This window comes from Narcine bancroftii, chromosome 1, assembly GCF_036971445.1.
Source record: "Narcine bancroftii isolate sNarBan1 chromosome 1, sNarBan1.hap1, whole genome shotgun sequence".
Lineage (NCBI taxonomy): Eukaryota > Metazoa > Chordata > Chondrichthyes > Torpediniformes > Narcinidae > Narcine > Narcine bancroftii.
In genome coordinates, this window is record NC_091469.1 from 195,753,214 (window position 1) to 195,775,417 (window position 22,204).

At 41.2% G+C, this 22,204-nt stretch overlaps 1 protein-coding gene across 2 annotated transcripts in view; it reads right to left on the minus strand.

Moving 5' to 3' along the window:
- Positions 1 to 7,886: 7,886 nt before the first annotated feature.
- The window catches only part of ddx31 (DEAD (Asp-Glu-Ala-Asp) box polypeptide 31), a 106,867-nt gene continuing 92,549 nt past the window's right edge, over positions 7,887 to 22,204 (minus strand). For both annotated transcript variants that reach the window (XM_069887180.1, XM_069887189.1), the window contains one exon: positions 7,887 to 10,735. In XM_069887180.1, coding sequence (XP_069743281.1) covers positions 10,585 to 10,735 — 151 coding nt within the window. In that variant the 3' untranslated portion in view covers positions 7,887 to 10,584. The remainder of the gene's footprint in view (positions 10,736 to 22,204) is intronic.

Sequence of the window (22,204 nt, forward strand, 5' to 3'; positions counted from 1 at the left end):
TTAATTTAAAAATGTTTTAATTCATCCTTGACATCTATAGTTTATTATTTTTCTTTTAAAAAATTTATAGTTTTTTACAAAACGGAAATCAACTTCATGGTATGAAAACAGTAATCGGTGATGTTGCACTATTTAAAATACTTTTTTGTTGTTACTCAGCATTTAAATTGTACAATTTATTTATTTTAAAATAAGTTACAATGATCGACGAATTCTCTGTATTAACTGGAAAGACCACGTGAGTGTATTGTTTTATCCGTGCGCACATTTTGTAGATTCTTGCTGTGTTTTGATTTTTAGGTGGGATGTACCTTGAGGATGGAGAGATGTCTAAGTCCTTTTCCTAGCGCTACCCCCCCCCCTCCCCCCCCCTCCCCACCTTGTCCACGATTACAGATATGATTATTTATTGAAAACTGCGTTTGAGTTGGAGCCGGCAGCTGTTATTACGGCAGCCTGGGAGCGGCACCCCGGCATCGGTAGCCTGACAGATGGATAGCGGATCTTGGCGTTCCCCGGCGCCCCAGCTCCCAGCAGGAAACAAAGAAAAGGAGAATAATTCGGACAGAGAGAGATGGGGGGGGGGGGGAGGAAAGGGGGAGAGAGAGATGGAGAGAGAGAGAGAGGTGGGGGGGGGGGGGGTAGAAAGAGAGATCCATAACCCGTTCGGGTTCCTGTGCCCAAGCTCAACAAGTGATCATTGCGGGGTTTAAAAGAATTAAAAAAAAAACTGCTTGGAACCATTCTAAAACTCAATCAATCCATTTCTATCCACACCCCTTTTACTGGTGTATTGTCTCAGAACTTTTGTTTTCAATCCCGGTTTCGTGAATGCTCCTCCATTTCGATGACAGATCTTAAAATATCTAAATATACATTGTTTACAGTAGTGTCTTGCAGCCTGGCTGTACAATAATCGTCACAAAACCAAGTTTGATTGCCGCTTAAATGGAATGTCTCTCCTTGAGAGTGGTGCGTTTAAATGTAAATTCCTGTAGCTGTCAGGAACGCGTCAGTCACACGCCAGTATTCCATTTAATCGGAACTGAGTGGGGAATCAGGGGAGAACAGGAGGTCGAGATTCGATGTCTGATATTCTATTTCAAGAGTTTGGAAACGTTATTATTTTTCTACCGATAGTTTGTCAATGAGAATTTCAACACGTCGATACATTTCCTTGCAGGCATTTTCTGAATAGCCGTTTAAATATCCTCTATTTCTGTTTACACCTGTCATTTGTAATATATTGAAAGACAAATTATGAGAATGTTCAACGCAGCTCCATTTTTTTAAAATTATATTTCAGTCAATAAATGATTCGCTCTTATTTATTAAAAAAAAGTTTACTGGCAAAACTCGGATGTGTATTTTAAATTTCAGAAACCTCTGAATGGCTGGATGACCGAGGTTCACATTTCAGCTGTTGAAAAAAAAATAAACTGTCCAATGGATGTCATGACGCCCGTTGAGAGGGGACACGATCCTCCCAAGGGAACAGGCCAGCTCCTTTTTTACACTGTCCTTTAAAAAAAATTCGTTGACCACGCTTTGGCTCTTCTGTAGTAAGAAGATAAACGTGATATTTTGCCACGCTGTCGTGTAAATGCTGTTAGTTGGTGCAGGAGAACCGGGAATTGGGAGTTGTAAAGAGCGATGTCTCACCCCCCAGGAACCTCCTGGTGGGAAAAGCGAAGCAGCCGTTGTGGGTGTTCAGGTTGCTCCAGGACAACCAGTAAAACTCACGTCACTATTTCTTAACCTCGTTGCAATCTTAATTTATAAGGCTGACAATTAAGTCGGCCAAGGGTGATTTTGAGTGACAACGCTTCATGGCTCGGAAACCGAGATGAATACTATTAATATGCCTTTCGTTTAAAGATTAAATAAATAATAATCAGATGGTTAACGGTGCTCGGTGTAAATGCTGATCATGAGGTTTGGCCAGTTCATGAATACCAACACTGGGGGTTGCCTCTCTATATACAGTACAACTTGAGAGAAGCAATTCATGTCCTTTGGATTGTAACTTGTTTTTATGTAAAGGTTTTTACTGCCACTGAAATAATTGGTGGGAAACGGGGAATATTTGTAGAAACTAGCAATTATCGTGTTAAAACTTAATGGGATCATCCCAGTTACAAAAGCGATTTAATCACCGAGGCAGAATGTTACCGAAAGAAGCAGATTGCTTTTGGCAGTATTTCTGAGCCACTGACCGTGTCATTCAAACAAACTTTCAATGTTTTTGTGTAAGTAATTTCTATGGACACCATCTTCAACACGTCTCCTGCAACCCCGATGAGTATTTCATGCTGCTTGAGTTGAAGCCAGTGGACAGTATTTGTGTGTGTGGGGGGCGGGGTGTATGTGTGCTGTGGGTGTCTATACGTGTCTGTATGTCTGCGTGTGTGTGTGCGTGCGTGTGTGTGTGTGTGTGTGTGTGTGTGTGTGTGTGTGTGTGTGTGTGTGTGTGTGTGGTCAACCAAAGTCACTTCTATTTGGATATATTTTAGATTTTAAAAATCACCATACCACTTGTGATTTGGACCCAAAATATTTAAAAAAAAAGACTATTTAAGATATCACAAATCTTTATGCGTGCAGAATGTCAAAAGTGAATGGATTGCAAATGTTTATATAAAATCACATTTCATTTCCAACTAATAATATAGCTCATAAATCGCTTTGCCATCAAACCTAAAACGCATGTCCTGAAGAGGAACTTTTTCCTTAGAAAATGATGGATTAACAGGCTTTGGAAATCCAGAGCTTTACCGGGTCCTCCTCTTCTTTCCGAATCGATGGGAGCAATTGGGCGAAACGTGGACTTTGATGAAATGAGGTTTTTTTCCTCATTTATGGCCTCTGAACATCTGCCGCTTCTACTGGTGGATTTGACTCGCAATATTGAACCGAAAGCCATGACTTCCACTGAATCTTCAACATTTTGTTTCGTTGCCAAAATAAGAAAGCTTTTTATATATATATATATGTGTGTATATTCAGCAGAAAGAGTACGTTATATCTCGGGATCCGGTTTACCAGGTGCAAGAAGCCAAGAAGAAGTTGAATAACCGGACCTGATACTTCATGCATCAGAACTGAATACTTCATAGCGAGCAGTGTCTGAGGCCCGACAGGTACTGGCCGAGCGAGCCTCGACGTTCAGTGGCAAATTACTTCGGATCACCGGGTGAAAATATTTCGGTCGATTGTGCGATGGGATTGCTCCCGCTTCACAAATCTCTCAGCTGTCAACACCCGCGGGGACAGCATTCAGACCGGCGTGATTTCGGGGCTTCAGAGCGAGGACAACTCGTGTCAGTCAGCAGCCGAGAGTCGGGTGGAACGATGTCCCCAGTGATCATGAGCCCATGAAGTGTGTCCATTTACATCGCCTGGAACTTGATACATTCCGCTTCAGCCACAAAGCCGCTGTGTCCTGAAACGACAATTATACCGTGCCGAAATTTCCCTTGCCCGCTTAAAATGAGCAGGTCTTAGCCCTCTTCTAACCTGCGAGAGACAGGATGAGGGGTTATTTGTGACGAACATCATCTAGATTTCTCCCTTTCAAAGTCGAGGAGCGGCAGAAATGTTCAAAGTGCCATTTTCAAAAGTTGCGACTTGACTTGGATTCACCAATCCCTTTCATTTCGGTTCTCCATTCAAAACGCCACCATGAAAAGGAATCGCCTATTCCTCTTTTAATAAACACCTTTATCGAACTTAAGATCAACTCGTGTATTCAAAATTCCTGTTTTAAAGTTTCACTTTCCAATTTAATCACCGTTGACGAACAATGAGCCAAAACATTCGCCGAAGAAGCAGCCTCACAATAGAAGGTCGCCAATGCGAACGTGTCAACACCGAATGGGCGAGTTACTGCTCTCGCCCAGCGCGAAGAGAGAAGAAGACGTGGTTGTACATCAGGGGAGAGAATGGCGACTTCAATATCAGGGGAGACCGAGGCAGGAGGCACGAACCCGGGTGAAATTTCAGGCGCGACCTCCCCCGTGATTTAATTATTTATTCGAATCGTGGAAATATATTGAGCTTTTTCCAGTCACCCTTCGTGGAGAGGATGTTAGTTTCTGAATTCGATTGTCAGAGATATTTAAATGGACACACGTCTGAATGCGGGCTGCAAAATGCATTCGCCATCCTTGCTCTTCGGAGGATATTTTTATACCACTTGATGCCAAGTTTTCCATTGGGTGGAGACGGCAGCTCGCTGGCGATAGATTGGGTTAGTTCGCCGAAGTGCCATTTAACAAGATCGGGAAGCGTCAAACCCATGGAGAGAAATGGCCAGTCAAACGTTTCGGGTCGGGACCCATTACCGAGACTAAAATAGGAAGGGGAAACGTGAAATATATAAAGGAGTAAAAGAGGGCACTTCCACCCCCCCCCCCCCCCCTTCCCCATGTTATATACTTACTATCTCCCCTTCCTACTTTCGTCTGGATAAAGGGCCCTGACCCGAAACGTTGACTATTTCTCTCCATGGATGCCCCCCCCCCCTCACCCCACTCCTCTTTGTTCACTCATGATCACAGGAGCTGAATGTATGGGAACAAGGAAGGCAAACTAGAATCGCAGAGAAAATACAACGTGCTTTGGTTGGAGTTTTAATATGGGGATGTTGCCAGGAACGGAAGATTTTATTAGGCTGCAACTTGGCTTCGGAGGAACTGAGATAATATCGACGTATAAAGGAGCCCGGAGCAGAAAGCCCAGGACAATAATCAATGGACATTTTTTTGAAAGTAAATTGTAGAAAACCAGAGATTTTATTTCCATAGTGAAGGATGGCAACTTTCTGCTTGAGAACTGGGAGATGCAGCCACATTTAAAGCATACTTGTTGGAATGTTCACTCTGTGGCCAGACCTTCTGAACAGGAAGGTTGGCTTTTTTTTGGTTCACATGGACACTATAGGCGTGTCTCCACAGCAAGCACAAACCCTGCAGGAACTCAGCTGGTTAAACAGTACCTTATATAGATAGATACATAACCAACGTTTCAGGCTTGAGCCCTTCAGCAAGGTATGAAAAAAATTAGACAGGCACCTGAACAGGAGAGGCAGGAGGTAATAGGTGGAGAAGGGAGGGAGGGCACAGCAGCAGCAGGAGGAAGGGGTGGAGAGCAGGAGGAAAGAAGACAAAGGGAAGGGAGGGAGAAAGGAGAGTAGGCTTGCAGGAACTGGAAAAGTCGATGTTGATGGCACCAGATGGAAAATCAGGTGTGGTTCCTGATAGAAGTAACTCATTTTAATTTAATGAGGTCTTGGTGGGATAGTACACCAGGCTGTGGACAGACAAGTGGGGCCCAGATTGAAGTCAATGGGAGATTCCGAAGGCTGATGCAGATAAGAGCAAAGGCACTCCGCGAAGTGATGAGGTCCCAGACTGTGCCCAGTCTCTCTGCTGTAGAGAAGGCCACAAAGGAAGCACTGGATGCAGTAAATCAGTCCAGAAGTGTTTCACTTGAAAGGCCTGTTTTGGGCCCCAGACTGTGGTGAGGGAGGAGGTGCACAAGTGTGGCACTTTCTGGACCACAGGGAAGGTGCTGGGGGGGGGGGGGGGGGAAATGAGTGGTGCTATTGATGGGGAGGGATGTGTGGACAAGAGAGTGGTCCATATGGAAGGCGGAGAGGAGGAGATAGGAAGATGTGTCTTGTAGTGGCATCCTGTTGCAGGTTGCAGAAATTATGGAATTGGATGTGAAAGCTAGTAGAGTGGTAGAAAAGGACAGGGGGAAATCTTGTGTTTGTTGCGTCTGGGGGCAGAGAGGGGCCAGGTTAGACAAGTGGGAAATGGAGGATGTGGAAAAAGGCAGACATTTCAGATGATCTGGATTGGAAGACCTCATCTTGGGAACAGATGCAGCAGAGACAGAGAAATTGCAAGAAGGGAATAGAATCCTTGCAGGGGAAAGGGTGTGAAGAAGTGTAGTTAAAGTAGTTGTAGGAATTGGTGTGCTTGTAAAATATGCCTGTTGAAAGCTTGCCACCAAGATGGAGACAGAGAGGTCCAGGGAGGGGAGAGCGTTGCCAAAAATGGACAGGTGAATTTGAGATCGGGTTATCAATGAAGTGAAAAAGGTTGTCAAGCTCATCACAGGTGAGTCATCAATAGGGCAGAGGAAGGATTGACAGTGGTGTTGTCCAGGTGCATTGGGCCTATGATATGCAATAATTTCCACACACAAGTTGTGACAATTTTGTGCTCTTCCAGATTGGTTAGACAAAGCTAATTACTTGGAAGAAAGAGTTGGGACCTGGAAGAAATCAATTGAGTATTTCAACTTGAAGTCCATGAAATATAAAGAAACATCCACTGTGGGAAGGAGAATACACAGGGCCCACTCAATGGGCTGAATGCTTCAATAATTAAGATTCCCTCAGTCTGAATAGAAGGATATGTATTGTGTTGCAGCAGCAGAATTTTAACTAACTTGGGCATCATGTTCTGCATAGACACGTGGACCAAAGGCCCTGTTCTTGTGCTATTCTGTTCTAGAGCCTGTTTCCCAGGGGAAAAATTTAAAGGGGACCCAAGGGGCATCTTCTTCAAACAGAGGGTAGTGGCTATATGGAACGAGTTGCCAGTGGAAGTGATAGAAGCGGGAACAATAGTGATGATCAATGGCCTTTAAATAGGTACATGGATAAGGATAGGATATTGGCCGAGCCCAAGGAAGTGTGACTAGCCTAGTCAGCATGGACATGTTGGGCCAAAGAAACTGATTCCAAGCTGTAGAACTTGATGACCTCATTTATTTTTGGGGCTTCTCCACTCACTTGCAATCCTGTCATTCAATAAACTCCAGAGTTGGGAACTTTACATTCCAGGAGTGAGAAAATATATTCCTCACAAGGTGATCACTGTCCATATCTAGCGTGTGATAGATGCCCTCTGTTAATTGTATTTGGACAATACCAATGACCATCAGAATACAGAGAAATCTGACACAGTGAGAAATATCACAGGGGAGACAGAGTAAGGCTCTGGAACGTCTGAGAAAGTGCCCCCAGCTTGGCCATTCCTCCCTCCATTTCCCAGACATCAGATCCTGTCACCTCTCGTGTCCAAGAGAGCGAAAACCACACACCGATATTCTGGCCACATTTCCCTGTTAATTCTAGACCCAGAGCCTAAGTGAATTATACCCACTCCCATTATTTCATCTCAACAGTCATACTTCAATGGTAATTTGAATATATTGATGGTGGCTTTGATATTCTACTGAATAAAATGGGTTTCAAAAAGAAACCTTAATAGTGGCTTCCAAAATACAATTTTAAACATTCTAATTCAGGGAGTTTACTTTGGGCTCCTACAAATATTTTTACCAACTTCAGAATCCACATATACTATTCTGAAAGAAATGTCCCATTCTTTTATCAGAGGGGATGGGGGGTGGGGGGTGGGGGAAAAAGAGTCTATAGTAATGGCAGTGGTGGGAGACAGATCCATAAGGGGATGGTAGGGGTTGCCAGAGTGTGAGAGTCGGAGTTAGGATAAAGTGTCCAGCTGATGATTAAATCACAAAGTTTATGATATATTTTATTTGTATTTATTTATTTGCAGAAAGTCGGCTGTTGATCTTGGCTTGTTAGCGTGTGAAAGGGTCTGGCAAATCCCTCTGGCCTGAACAGGATTCGGGGTTAATGAAGTGACGGACACACTCTCTCAGAGTCAGAGAACAAAAAAAAGCAGCACAACAAAACGAGAGGATTCTGCAAGGATTGACTTAAACCCAAGGGATAATGAGAGGTTTCTTATAATCCCATTGCTTAATAATGAAATGAAATAAGGGCACAACAAAGTTTTCTTTAAAATTAAATTTATAATCTCTCTCAAAGAGAAAAAAAACCATGTGGTTTGCAAATAACCTATAATTAAAATCTAAAGATTAATTCTCCTTTCTTTGTTTTGAATGAGTTGCAAGATTAACTTTATAGCTTTCAAAAATACATATAATGTATATAACACCAGATAGTGCAGCTGAGGAAATCTTAAATGTCATAAAAGACCAGATCAGGAGAAATCCAATACTTTAAAGTACTGAATACTGAAATGATTTCTACCTTATTTTTTCACCTTTATAACTCAGTAACAATGACATCATTTAAAATTTATTTTGGTATTAATAAAAATGTCAGCAAATTAAAAACGAAAACATTTTATTGTGTATAAAAAATAACCTTGATTTTAATAAAAAAAGCAGTTCACCCCTTCTCATACCTTTACTACCTATAACAATTTTGTTACTGAATTTGCATTCAATCTGACTCTGTACATAAACATGATTGATAACATTCCACACATCGGCACATCTTTTGGCTGGGTTCAAGGTTTGGTTAAAGGAACTGGAGCTTTCCCATGATGTATTAAAATACAAGTGAAGCACATTGTGTGCAGAAAATAATCTGGTGGAGGAACTGAGGAGGTCAAGCAGCTTCTGTGGGCTGACGATTCAGGTTGGAAACCTTCATCAACCCTTTCGGTCTTGATGAGGAGTTGATAAAAGATTCCAATCGTAAACAAAGACCAACATTTTTCTCCCCCTGATACTGCCTGATCTGCTGAGTTCCCCTGGCAGATTGTTTTTTTTTTGAACTAGATTCCAGTCTTTCATGTACATTGTGTGACCGGGCTGAGATACAGGGAAGTTTATCATTAGATGCGTTTCAGGTGGAAGTCACCGTCACATGCCTGTTTCAGAGTAATGAGCTGCATTCCGGATGGTTAACAAACATGCAGAAATCAAGAATGCGCAGAGTAGACACAAATTTAACACAAGACTTTGCTTTCTGATAACAAAAACAAACTGCTGGAGGAACTTAGCAGGTTAAACAACATATATGAAGGCAAATCCATGGTTGACATATTGGGTGTTCTGAAAAATCAATGTTGATCTCCAGTGTCGCAACCTTTCAACAAGACTTTCATCAAGACGTTCTTTTTATTCCACAGAAGCTGCTCAACCCACTGAGTTCCTCCAACATATTACATTTTGCTACACATTCCAGCATCTGCCATCTCTCACATGTCCCCACTGCAAGGGTTTAGGTTTGGGAATGATCAAGACAGGAACTGAAGAAGTACAGAGACCAGAAGAGGTTACAGCAAAAAGTATCTGAAAATAAGGAAGGGTTTGGAAATTTACTGTGAGTGATCAAGCAGTCACTGTACATCAGTGAGGACAATGGATTGAGTGATGGACAAAAAGGTGCCTTAAATTATCTCAAATTTATAGACTAAGTTAAATTGGTCAGCTATGGATTGGAATTTCTCCAGCAGTGTGTTTAGCTCAAGATTCCAGCATCTGCAGTCTCCTGTCTCCATGTATTGGAATAAACAAAGACTAAGGGTAAAGATTTCTACAGTGGCAGGTGATATTATTGGGGTAGTCACAAGAGGCCTTTGTGATGGTTTAGATATGTAGAACAAAACTAATCTCTAATTCAAATACTATCTATGTTTCAGCCATAAACAATGGGATTAGGAAACACAGCTATGACAAATGGATTTGGTTTTCTTTACATTTGGTTCAAGTAAATTTCTGATCATCTGGATGTGGGATAAGTAATCTGCAATTTTAGAGTCTGTGGAGGGTTGGAAGAGGTGGCGAAATGGAACTGGAGGTTGCAACTAAATATAGGAATCAGATTCTGTTACCTTGGAGCATCATGTAGATTGGGAACTGGAAGGCTCCAGGGTAACTGATGATCCTGGATCAATAGGAATGATACTAGGTGACTGCAGTCAGAGGATGGAATGGGGAGCCACAGCCAAGAATGGAGCAAGGTGGACAATGAAGAGGGACTGATCTCTACAGCCACAAAAGGATTCATTCTCAACTTTGATATTGTCATTTTCCATTTTGTAGCAAGGGCAGAAACAAATCTGGGAATGGATTTGGAAAATGTACAAAAGATACAAGAATTTGTGAGGTGATATTAGAAAACACAGAGGAATTCAGGATTACTTTTTAAAAAAAAAGTATCAGCTGGGCAGCATATTCAGGGAGAGACAAGAAGGTTGGGTTCAGTAGGTATAGGGATAAGAGAGAAGATGGCAGATTTGAGCAAGATGAGGTCAGAGAAGGAATAAAGGGAAAATGGAACTGCACTCAACTTTTCATAAGATTTCCCTGCCCTGGGAGGTGTTTAATGGCAACACAGAGTTTACATCTCCCACGCATATATTCTGCGCAGAGCAGAATATAGAGGATCGATTTTCTCTGATGCACACTCTTGGGTCACAATTGGCTAGAATCCTATCTGTTCATCTTTAGGACAATGTATGGGGATGGAAGCATGTGCTAGTAAAAATCCTCTGAAAATTATGTAAATCCACCTTAATTTAAATTTAATTTGATTTTCTTCTGGGCAATATATTAGAAACAATACTTTTAAGTCATAAAAAAAAGAAATACAATTTCAACAGGTACCATCAGTTAGTTTGTCCTGACTATCAGAGCAGTCCTGTAACTTGCTGCAGTCCACTCAGTGATGACCAGCATTAATAGCACAGCCTTTGACAAAGTGTCTGCAATTATCTGTAGCTCATTTCAGGCGCTTTCTGACTGGAGACTGGGATCTCTTAAAGGCTTTGGCTTCTTCTTTACCTTATAAAATTTTTCTCCAAGTCCACTTGAGAATTCAGATTGCAGTTTCAAACTCGCTTGGGCCTTAGCAGAAAGATCCCTACTGAAGGCAGGCCTGCAGAAGAGACAACAGTATAAGTAGCAATTCTTTACTATGTTCAAGTTTAGACAATACATTTCTAAAAAGTCAAAGTGAAGCAAGATTTAAATATTATTATTACTTGAAAGTCCTTTAATATCACTGCAAAAAAAAAAAACCATCTTCAGATCTGACACAAAATCATATTTGACCAATTCATTAGGAATATGTGGTGTGGATAAAAGGTAACTAGTGAATGTCCATATGTTGATTTTCAAAAGGAATTTGATAACACCCAACATCTAAGGTTATTGTGGAAAATAGGTGTAGGAGGTCATTATTTTGGTGTGGATGAAGATTAGTGGGTCAACAGGGAACAGAGTTGGCATTAATGCTATTTCATTGGCAAGATGCAACAAGTGGTTGAGCAACAAGTGCATAAACCACAACTTTTACAATTTACATTAATGGACGAAGGGAGTAAAGGTCCAAGCATGCAATTTTTTCATTCCCTTTCGGCCCCTCTAGTCTGTAACAAACCATTTTTTTTTGCCTAGTCCCACTGACCTGCACCCTGCCCTCCATACCTCTCCTATCCATGTATCTGTCCAAATTCTTCTTAAATCTTAAAATTGAGCCTGCATTCACCACTTCAGTTGGCAGCTCGTTCCACACTCCTACTGCTCTCTGTGTGAAAAAGTTCCCCCTCATGTTCTCCCTAAACTTTTCCCCTTTCACTCTTACCCCATGTCCTCTGGTTTGTATCTCACCTAACCTCAGAGGAAAAAGCCTATCTACATTTACTTAGTCTAGCACCCTCTGTCAAATCTCCCTCATTCTTCTAAGCTCCAGGGAATAAAGTCCTAATTTGTTTAACCTTTCCCTGCAACTCGGTTCCTGAAGTCTGGGCAACATCCAAGTAAATCTTCTCTCCACTCTTTCCATCTATTGATATCTTTCCTGTAGTTAAGTGACCAAGACTGCACACAATACTCCAAATTTGGCTTTGCCAATGTCTTATACAACTTTACTACAACATCCCAACTCCTATACTCAATACTTTGATTTCTGAAGGCCAATATGCCAAAAGCTCTCTTTACAACCTTATCCACTTATGATGCCACTTTCAGGGTATTGTATATCTGTATTCCTAGGACCCTCTGTTCTACCACACTCCTCAGTTCCCAACCATTTACCATGCATGTCCTTTCTTGGTTTGACTTTCCAAAATGCAAGACCTCACACTTGTCTTCATTAAATTCCATCTGCCATTTTTCATCCCATTTTATCAGCTGGTCCAGATCAATCTGCAAGCTTTAAAAAATGTATTTGCTGTCCACACCACCTCCAATCTTATTGTCATCTGCAAATTTGCTGATCCAATTTACCACACCATCATCCAGATCATTGACAAAACAATGGTCCCAGCACCGATCCCCGAGTTACAGGACTCCAGTCTGAGAAGCAATCATCCACCACTACCCTCTGACTTTTCCTGTCCAGACATTGTCGAATCTAGTTCACTACTTCACCATGAATACCAAGCGTCTGAACCTTCTTGACCTCATCAAAGGCCTCAAGTCCACATAGACAACATCCTCAGCCTTTCCTTCATCAATTTTCCTAGTAACCTCCTTGAAAAACTTTATAAGATTGGTTAAACATGGCCTACCCTATACAAAGCCATGTTATCTATCCTAATTAATTTCTGGCTATCCAAATAATTGAATATCCGATCTCTTAGAACACTTTCTAATAATTTACCCACTACTGACATCAGGCTCACCGGCCTAATAATTTCCAGGGCTACTTTTGGAGTCTTTTTTTTTAAACAACATGAGCTCCCCTCCAATCCTCCAGCACCTCACCCATGGCAAAGGACATTTAAATATTTCTGCCAGAGCCCCTGCAATTTCTACACTAGCCTCCCTCAAGGTCTGAGGGAATTATGTTGTCAGGCCCTGGGGATTTATCTAGCCTTAATTGCTTTAAGACAGCAAGTATTTCCTTCTCTTTAATCTGTATAGGTTCCATGACCTTGTTGCTTGTTTTCCTTATTTCCAATGAGTCTGTACCAGTTTCCTGAGTGAATACTGATTTAAAAAAAATTTAAGGTCTCTCTGATCTCTTTTGGCTCCATACAAAACCAACCATCTTCTGATCTTCAAGGGGACCAATTTTGTCCTTTACTAATCTTTTGCTCTTAATGTACCTGCAGAAACGCTAAAGATTTTCTTTCACATTGTCTGCCAATGCAAGCTCATGGTTATAGAGAGCAATTAATTTAGAAGGTAAGTAAATATTACAAATGGAGTATGATAGGGAGATGCAAGATTGTCCATGTTGACAAAAAAATTGATAAATTTTATCATCAAAACTTCAGATTTAGAGATTTCTCTGAGATTTCTGAGACCAAAGAATGCAGAGGGCACTGGGTGTCCTTGTGCACGATTTACAAAAGGTAAGGATATAGGAACAGCAAATAATAATGAAAGCTAAGAGAATGCTAGTGTTTACTGTGATAGGGAAGAAGGTTTTGTGTCAGATTTATAGGACATTGATGAGAGCACATGTGGAGCACTCGAAAAGTACTGGTCCCTTTATTTAAGAAAGCATGTAAATGCATTGGATGCATCTTAGATAGATAGACAAATGGGCAACAATATTGGAAAGGCAAGACCTGTATATTCAGAGGAATGAAACTGAATCATACCACATCCCAAGATGTGTGGAAATGATAGATGAAGAAAGGCCATTTCCTCTTACAAGAGAGTCTAGAGGGGTAACTATTTAAAAAATAAAGAGTTGCCACATCATTCAGAGATTGTGATCTTTTTCCACTGAGAAGGTTGTGAACTTTTGGAGCTCTCTTGCTTAATGGACAAGAGGTTTTGAATACTTTCAAGATAGACAAGTAAGGATGAAAGGTTATGAGGAATACTCCTCATAACCTTTCATCCTTACTTGTCTATCTTCAACTGTATTCGTCGCAATAGAAGCTGAGTGACTTTCTCCTACGATTAATTTCAATGCTCCTAGTTAGAAATACAGCAATATTTTGTTTTCAAATTGTATGATACTTGTGCATCATACTGTGACAATATTGTGATGTTTCCCATTAATTTCAATGCTTATTTTTAATTTTACATCGGAAGGTTGGTTGTGAGAGAAATTTTAGATTAAAAAAAATTAATGCACTTAGCTTTTTCAAAGGCGGGGAATGAAACAGCACAAAGTTATGTGGACTGCACTGGAGGTAGGAATAGATTACCACCTCTGGAAGGTGTTATGAAATCTTGATGCTTGTTTTGAATATTCCTGGGCACCCTCAATATCTGATGTAGCTTTTTATTTTAAACTTGCTACGAACTGTCACAGCGCAAAATGGGGTGGCACGGTTGGTGCAACAGTTAGCGCAATGCCTTTACAGCGCCAGCAATTGGGACCGGACTGGGGTTCGAATCCCGCGCTGTCTGTAAGGAGTTCATTCATTCTCCGTGTCTGCATGGGTTTTCTCCAGGGACTCCAGTTTCCCCCCACCATTCAAAACGTACTGGGGATTGTAGGTTAATGTGGTGTAAATTGTGTGGCACAGACTAGTGGGTCAAAATGGCTTGTTACTGTGCTGTATGTCTAAATTTTAAATATTTAAGAACATTTTGTTACACATCAAGGAGATCAAAGGTTCTGAAACATTAAGGTTAGTGATCCAACACGAAAAAGAGTTTACTACTTCACCAATAGTTACTCTAACAGTGACAAAGACAGAACGGTGAAGACACAGCTTCGCTCTCTGACCCACTGCATCGAGTCACTAAAGGAAGAAAGAATGCTTTTTATAAATTAAGAGATGGGATTCCTTTAGTACCAGCTTCTGTGAGCTGTGCGACAGAGATCAATATGAGAGGATATGCAACATGGCTTTTACTAGAAATGCAAAACATTTGTAATGTGGTAAAGGTTTCTTCAGGAATAAAACAATCTTGCTTAAGAAATGGAAATGTCCCAGTAAATAAAGCAACCTCAACTTGCAACATCATACATGCAACTATATACATGTATACAATTCCCTCTGAAACAGAAGAATGATATTTCTTGCTTCAACATTTAGATGATGCAATCCTAATCTTACATTCCAGGAGTTGTGGGGCCGAGTCCTTGTACTGAATAATACCTCAACACTTCAGTAACACTTGAGACATTTTCTTCCCCACCCATAAGCCTCAACTTGTACCTGTAGCTTTGAAATACTACGGTGGACACTCCTTCATGACCACTTACTGGGCTGCGCACTTGTAATTGACTAGTTCTATCATTGTGGAATACATGGCATCATCTACGGCTCCTAGAACGCTTCCACCAGCATTGTCTCCGCTCCATCCTCAACATTCATTGGAGCGACTTCATCCCTAACGTCGAAGTACTCGAGATGGCAGAGACCGACAGCATCAAATCCACGCTGCTGAAGATCCAACTGCGCTGGGTAGGTCACGCCTCCAGAATGGAGGACCATCGCCTTCCCAAGATCGTGTTATATGGTGAGCTCTCCACTGGCCACCGTGACAGAGGTGCACCAAAGAAGAGGTACAAGGACTGTCTAAAGAAATCTCTTGGTGCCTGCCACATTGACCACCGCCAGTGGGCTGATATCACCTCAAACCGTGCATCTTGGCGCCTCACAGTTCGGCGGGCAGCAACCTTCTTTGAAGAAGACCGCAGAGCCCACCTCACTGACAAAAGACAAAGGAGGAAAAACCCAACACCAACCAACTAATTTTCCCTTGCAACCGCTGCAACCGTGTCTGCCTGTCCCGCATCGAGCCTGCAGCTGACGTGGACATTACCCCTCCTTAAATCTTCGTCCGCGAAGCCAAGCCAAAGAAGACACGTCTGAGCAAGCGTATAATGACACTAAGAAATGAGGCCATTCTTATCAAATCAATGCCAACAGATACAGGGAGCATGAATATGAGACCAGTTGGTATTAGCTGTTCTACTTTGTACATTATGATTTGCTCTTTTGACATCACTTAATTATAAAATCAAAAAATAACTTTAAAACATAGAACATTATAGTTCAGTACAGGCTCTTCAGCCCACAATCTTGTGCTGATTTATACAAACCTACCCACAACAATCTAATTTTTCCCTATTTCATAAGTGTAACCCTCCATTTTTCTTACATTCATGTGCCTATTCAAGAGTCTTTTAAATGTCCCTAACTTTCAGATCAAAGGTCATACAAGAACAACAGAAGGGCACAGAACACCTGTGTACTCTTTCATTTTAAAACAATATATGAAAATACATTTGATGAGCACTTTTTAAATGTGATTCTCTGGGACTCAATTATTGCCTTGTTCCTGTCTGTTGTTCTCTCACATTCTTTGAACAATGGCCTAGGTGACAGGCTGGTTGCTTAATCACCTTATTAGAATGGTCTATGTCAGTAATTAGCAGCTGAAAGAGTGTAGAGTACTGACAGACTTCATCAAATTCACACACAGACCTTCAATTAGACCATGGATCTCTGCGATAAACAAGCCATTTGCACTGCCTATAGGCAAGATGTGTTGGGCATCAGGAGGTGAATCATGAAAGAGGATAATACAAATTATACTCCTTGTTTTAGTTTTACATTATAAGAGAGTTTAATGTAATTGCTAAATGATATCGATTTACCTCCTCAGTTTTGCAGGTCATTGGATTTCCAATTAAATTCTCAAGTATAGAGTCTGAGATCTTCCCTTGCCTCCAGCCAATGGGATTCACGTCTCCAGGCAAGGCAGCAAGGAAAAAGTAAACTGGGGAAATGGTACACAGAGAGTGGCCAGTGACAGACTTAAACCACAATGGGATTAACTAACCAAGTACCCAAAATTTCAGTTTGCAATGGACAATCCAGAAAACAGAGCAGACTAAGTATCAATTTTTAAAATTTTAGACAGCACAGTAACAGGCCCTTTGGCCCACAAGCTCGTGCTGTCCACATACCCCAATTAACCTCCTGTTGGTTTTTGAATCATTGGGCTTCACATTCTTTAAAATATGTTAAAACTATTTAATATTTCTCCATCTGGAGGCCATCTCACCTGCTGAACACTTCAAGTGTTTTCTACTATCATTTCATCTCTGACCATTCATGGATTGCTCAGTTGAATTTGAAAAGAGGCATGGTGGTAAACCCTCTCCACAGTTCTGCCTCCTTCACTAATGGGTCACTTAAGAATAATAACACAACAGCTTTCTGTGGAAGTCACGCTTCTGTTAATTTGCTCAATTCTTCTTTGGCTTGGCTTCGCGGACGAAGATTTATGGAGGGGGTAAAAAGTCCACGTCAGCTGCAGGCTCGTTTGTGGCTGACAAGTCCGATGCGGGACAGGCAGACACGGTTGCAGGGGAATATTGGTTGGTTGGGGTTGGGTGTTGGGTTTTTCCTCCTTTGCCTTTTGTCAGTGAGGTGGGCTCAATTAGATAACATTAAATAGGCAAAGCACAGAAGGATACAGACCCAATGGGGGCGAATGAGATTCATGTAGAAGGATGGGAAGGGCTTGTTTCTGTGTTATACAACTCTACGATTCTATAATTCATATTTAATTGTTTATTCTCATAGCAGTAGAAGTCATTAAACTGCAAAATGTAATGACAGACAATTTATTAATTCAAGGGGGTAGAAAGGTGTGTGTTTTCAGTTCTTGAATCTCTACTTTCTATCGTGTCCACGCTGCTGAAGATCCAGCTGCGCTGGATGGGTCACGTCTCCAGAATGGAGGACCATCGCCTTCCCAAGATCGTGTTATATGGCGAGCTCTCCACTGGCCACCGTGACAGAGGTGCACCAAAGAAAAGGTACAAGGACTGCCTAAAGAAATCTCTTGGTGCCTGCCACATTGACCACCGCCAGTGGGCTGATATCGCCTCAAACCGTGCATCTTGGCGCCTCACAGTTTGGCGGGCAGCAACCTCCTTTGAAGAAGACCGCAGAGCCCACCTCATTGACAAAAGGCAAAGGAGGAAAAACCCAACACCCAACCCCAACCAACCAATTTTCCCCTGCAACCGCTGCAATCGTGTCTGCCTGTCCCGCATCGGACTTGTCAGCCACAAACGAGCCTGCAGCTGACGTGGACTTTTTACCCCCTCCATAAATCTTCGTCCGCGAAGCCAAGCCAAAGAAGACTTTCTATCCTTAGTGGTAAACAAATAAACACACTGGAAAAGAAGCAATCGGTCCACATAATATTACTGAAGCAAAATGCTAACTACAGTAACTACTTTAAGAAGCGACAATGTCTTTAGAACATCTTAATCCACCAAAATAGCACTTTCTAATTACTTTCACTTGAGAGAGGCAAAGGTCACTCATGGGAGAGAATTTGTTGACACATGATCGCAGATTTCAGATATATTGTCAGAGTATACATGATATCACATGCACCCTTGAGATTCTTTTTCCTGCAGGCGAGGCAGAATTGCCACTTATTGGTAGTGCAAAAAAAATTACACTCAACGTACATATGTATACAAATAAAGTAGTGTAAACAAACTGACTGTGCAATACTGACATACATATATTAAAAAAAAGTGCAAAAGAGTCCTAACATCGCTGACTGAATATGTGGTTGAGGAGTCTGATGGTGGAGGGGTAGCAGCTATCCCTGGACCTGGTGGTGTGAGTCTTGTGGCATCTATACCTCTTTCCTGTTGGTAGCAGCGAGAACAGAGCATGTTTTGGGTGGTGTGGGTCTTTGATGGTTGTTGCTGCTCTCTGACGGCAGTGTTCTCTGTAGATGTTCTCAATGGTGGGGAGGGTTTTGCCTGTGATGTCCTGGGCAGCATCCAATATCTTTTGTAGGGCTTTACATTCAGAGGGGTATTGGTGTCCCCATACCAGACTGGTCAGCACATTTTCCGCCAGTTGTTTCAATGTACGGTTTAGATTTGTAAGGGTTATGGGGAAAAGGTAGCAGAATAGGGTTCAGAGGAAAAATAAATCAGCCATAATTTGAATTGCAGAGCAGATTTGATGGGCTGAATGGCCTAATTCTGGTCCAAACTCTAGAGTTTGAGCTCCTCCCCCTCCCCCTACTCAATGGATGGTTTGACTGAAAAATCTCTCCTCCAAACATCAAGTTACAAGCTCAATTAAAATCCTACAAAAATCAGGTTAGAATTTTGTTCAGTATTGAAATAGTTACTGGCCATCACAGGGTTAAAGGCAACAGCAAACTGTGTAATCCTGTAATACATTGGTGTCCCTTCTTGTTATGGAGCATCCCACTGCACTAACAACAGTCAGTGCATTATTACCGAGGATCAAAGCCCCCAACCCTGTCTCACATGCTCTTTATCAGTTAATCACTCTATTCATCTCTGAATAATCACCCTGCTAAATCCTCTCCCCATCTCCCAGCACATGGGTATTTGATTCCTGATGGCCATCTGCCGGTAAGGGTCAAGCAACAGAATACAGCCTCTTGCCCCAGTGGTTTCTCTAGGGAAGTCTAGTCCGTCAGTACTTTCTTCTCAACATTACAGACACATTGGTAAATGCTGCCAAGTGAATTAAACTTAAAAAACAATCAAGGCGATGTCACCTTATGAAAGTGGTGAAACTGCATTTAGTCTAATTGTTGTCACCATTACAATAATCTATTTGGGATCATTTGTTTTTAGTTGTTTATCTATATTTACATGACAGATTAAGCTCTCAACATACAGTAGTCAATTCACTGATTCAGGGTACTGAATCAATACATTGTTCATTTTTACAAATACAATTTCTTAGCAGTAGCATCACTGTTGATTACACGGTCGTGCAAAATAATTGTTTACTGTTTAAATTTTGTTACAAATCTTTTACTTTGCATTTCATAACAGATTTTCAATTACAGTGTTCCCTACCACACAGCAATAAAACTACATTGATCAAGCTTTTAAAGCTGAAACTTTGCACATTAATTTCACAATAAATCATTTCTTCTAGTCTTTCTGCATCCTGGCTCCCTCCCTTCCCCTCCCCCCCCCCCCCCACCCAAGTCTCTTGACTAAAATGAGTTTCTCACCATCTTTGTAGTTCAATACCATAGAAGGACTTAACTGATCCCACTTACACATGGAAAAGGAATGCAAAGTCAGTATTTTTCTATTACTACCAGTAGATGCCACTAGCAGAATCTATAAATAGTGACACCAAAAGGGTGACTATAGATATTACATAGCCGTGTGCTGTTCCACCCCCCCCACCCCCCGAATTATCTCTCAGGATCCATATACCAATGTCAAAATGATCAAGAATTTTAGCATTCACTATGGATTTTGTTTCTGTAATGAGTGTTACATTACTGGCTTGTAACTTGACATATTACACTCATGTTTAAAAAAATTCAAGGTCCCATCATTTATATTTTTATGGAAAACCCCATGATGGGGCCTTTCCAAAAACATGCAGATCCCTCACTCATGAAAAATGAAATCAAGCCATGGGCCACTACCAGAACAAGATGTTGCCGTACTTTGCATACTTTCACTTTTAAATGTGATTATGGGAAAACTGGGCAGTAAAAGCCATAGGGCCGTAAAAGCCACAGAGTCTGTATGGCTGTCATCCACACTGTTTTAAGGACAGATGAGAGGCATACTTCCCTGTGGCCCATGTTGTGGCACTGGTCACTGTTTTCTCCAAAGGCAGAGATGAGAATTCCCACAACTCATCCAGATTTAACCTTTGTGTCTCTTGCCACAGTTATGCCAAATTCAGTGTACTGAATTAAGAAAACAATTTTCCCAAAATACAACACATGATATAGCAAAATGAGAGACCCAATTTAATTACCCAGAGAAGTGTGAATCTGTGGAATGCTCTGCCACAGAGTGTGGTAGAGGCAGATTCGCTGATTATGTTCAAAAGAGAATTAGATAAGACTCTAGTGGGCAAAGGAGTTAAGGGTTATGGGGATAAGGCTGGAAAGGGGTACTGATGGTAGTGATCAGCCATGATCTGTAAAATGGCGGTGCTGGCTCGACGGGCCGAAGGGCCTACTCCAGCTCCTATTGTCTATTGTCTATTAATTACGTTAATATTGTTTAGTAACTGTTGGCAATTTAATTGGTGAACTTATTTCATAGTGAACAGGAACTTTTAAAGATTGTGTACAGCATAAATACTGAGACTTTGCCATAGATGTTATTTCTTATCAAAAACATTATAGAATGGTAGCAAAAATGGGAAATGTTAGAAAATTTATCTCTGTACTTGAAGGAGGAAAAGCTGAATTGATACAAAATTAATAAACCTAGGCCCCAAATGCGGTGCCAGCCAGAGCCATGAAAGTTGAAAGAAAGGCAGCTACATGAGAAAATGGTGTCCCACTGTTCCTGTTGTAAAGATTACAGAATAACCCCTTGGGGATCTCTGCAATAGAGGGCGCACCATTCACAGACAGGCAGCAGCACGAGAAGCTAAATACAATCTGATCAGCTGAATGGGAGCCAGTTGGTTGCTTACAAGAGGAGCAACCACACTAAGCCACATTTGTTTTGTTCTTGTCGTCCACTTTTGATCACAGATTTGTGCATCTTGCTGGCTCTTTGCTACAAGTTTTTGTTCAATACCATCTGGACCACCTACTTCTCCACATCTTGTTCTAAATTCAGTAGGTAGGAGGTGCAATTCAAGTGGAGCAACATTTACAATGGTATTACTCCAACCAAATTAATCAAGAATTAGTTAAATGTCCTCGAGTTAGTTTATCACCCCAAACTTGAAAACTGCTTGTTGTTTCAATGCTGGATGCCAAGCACCCTCAACTATGTGACCGGACAGTTCAAAATTTAATGTACAAGGACCCTAATCAAGATAGATCGTTCATTTGAGAGAAGTTCAAATAAAAATGTTATCTAACAGCTGGTTCACAACTACACTGAGAATGTCACATGACTTGCTACAGAATATTACATGTCTGGTTTAACTCATTAAATCTGCACTGGTTATTTTATGATAAGTGACTCAGTTTAGTGTGAGTCTCTTGGTTAGTTCCTGTTTCCTCTATTATTATTTAGCAGTGAGCCAATTCTCATCGAATCTACCAATGGACTCTGCCACAACAACTGTTGTGGTAAAGGATACCACATTTTCACTGACCTTTGTAAAAAGTGCTTTCTAATCTCCATCAATTCTTCTTTGATTTTTAAAAAAATTTATGTCTACTTTGACTCTTTTACTGAATAGTGGTAATTATTACTTACCTAATCAGAACACATCAGTTTTGCTAACGCATTCATTCATTTCCAGAGAAAAAGCCTTAGTTTCACAAATACATATCTCAATCCCTGCTAACATCCAAGGAACATGCTCTGCTGCTTTTCCAATCTTTTTCATTATTCACATGATATGGTATCTAAAACTATACACACTATAAGGCTGCAAAACTGGTTGCAGCATATTCAATAAAATGTGCTTGCCTTGATTTTCCCTGCCATGATATTCAAAACCAAGGATTT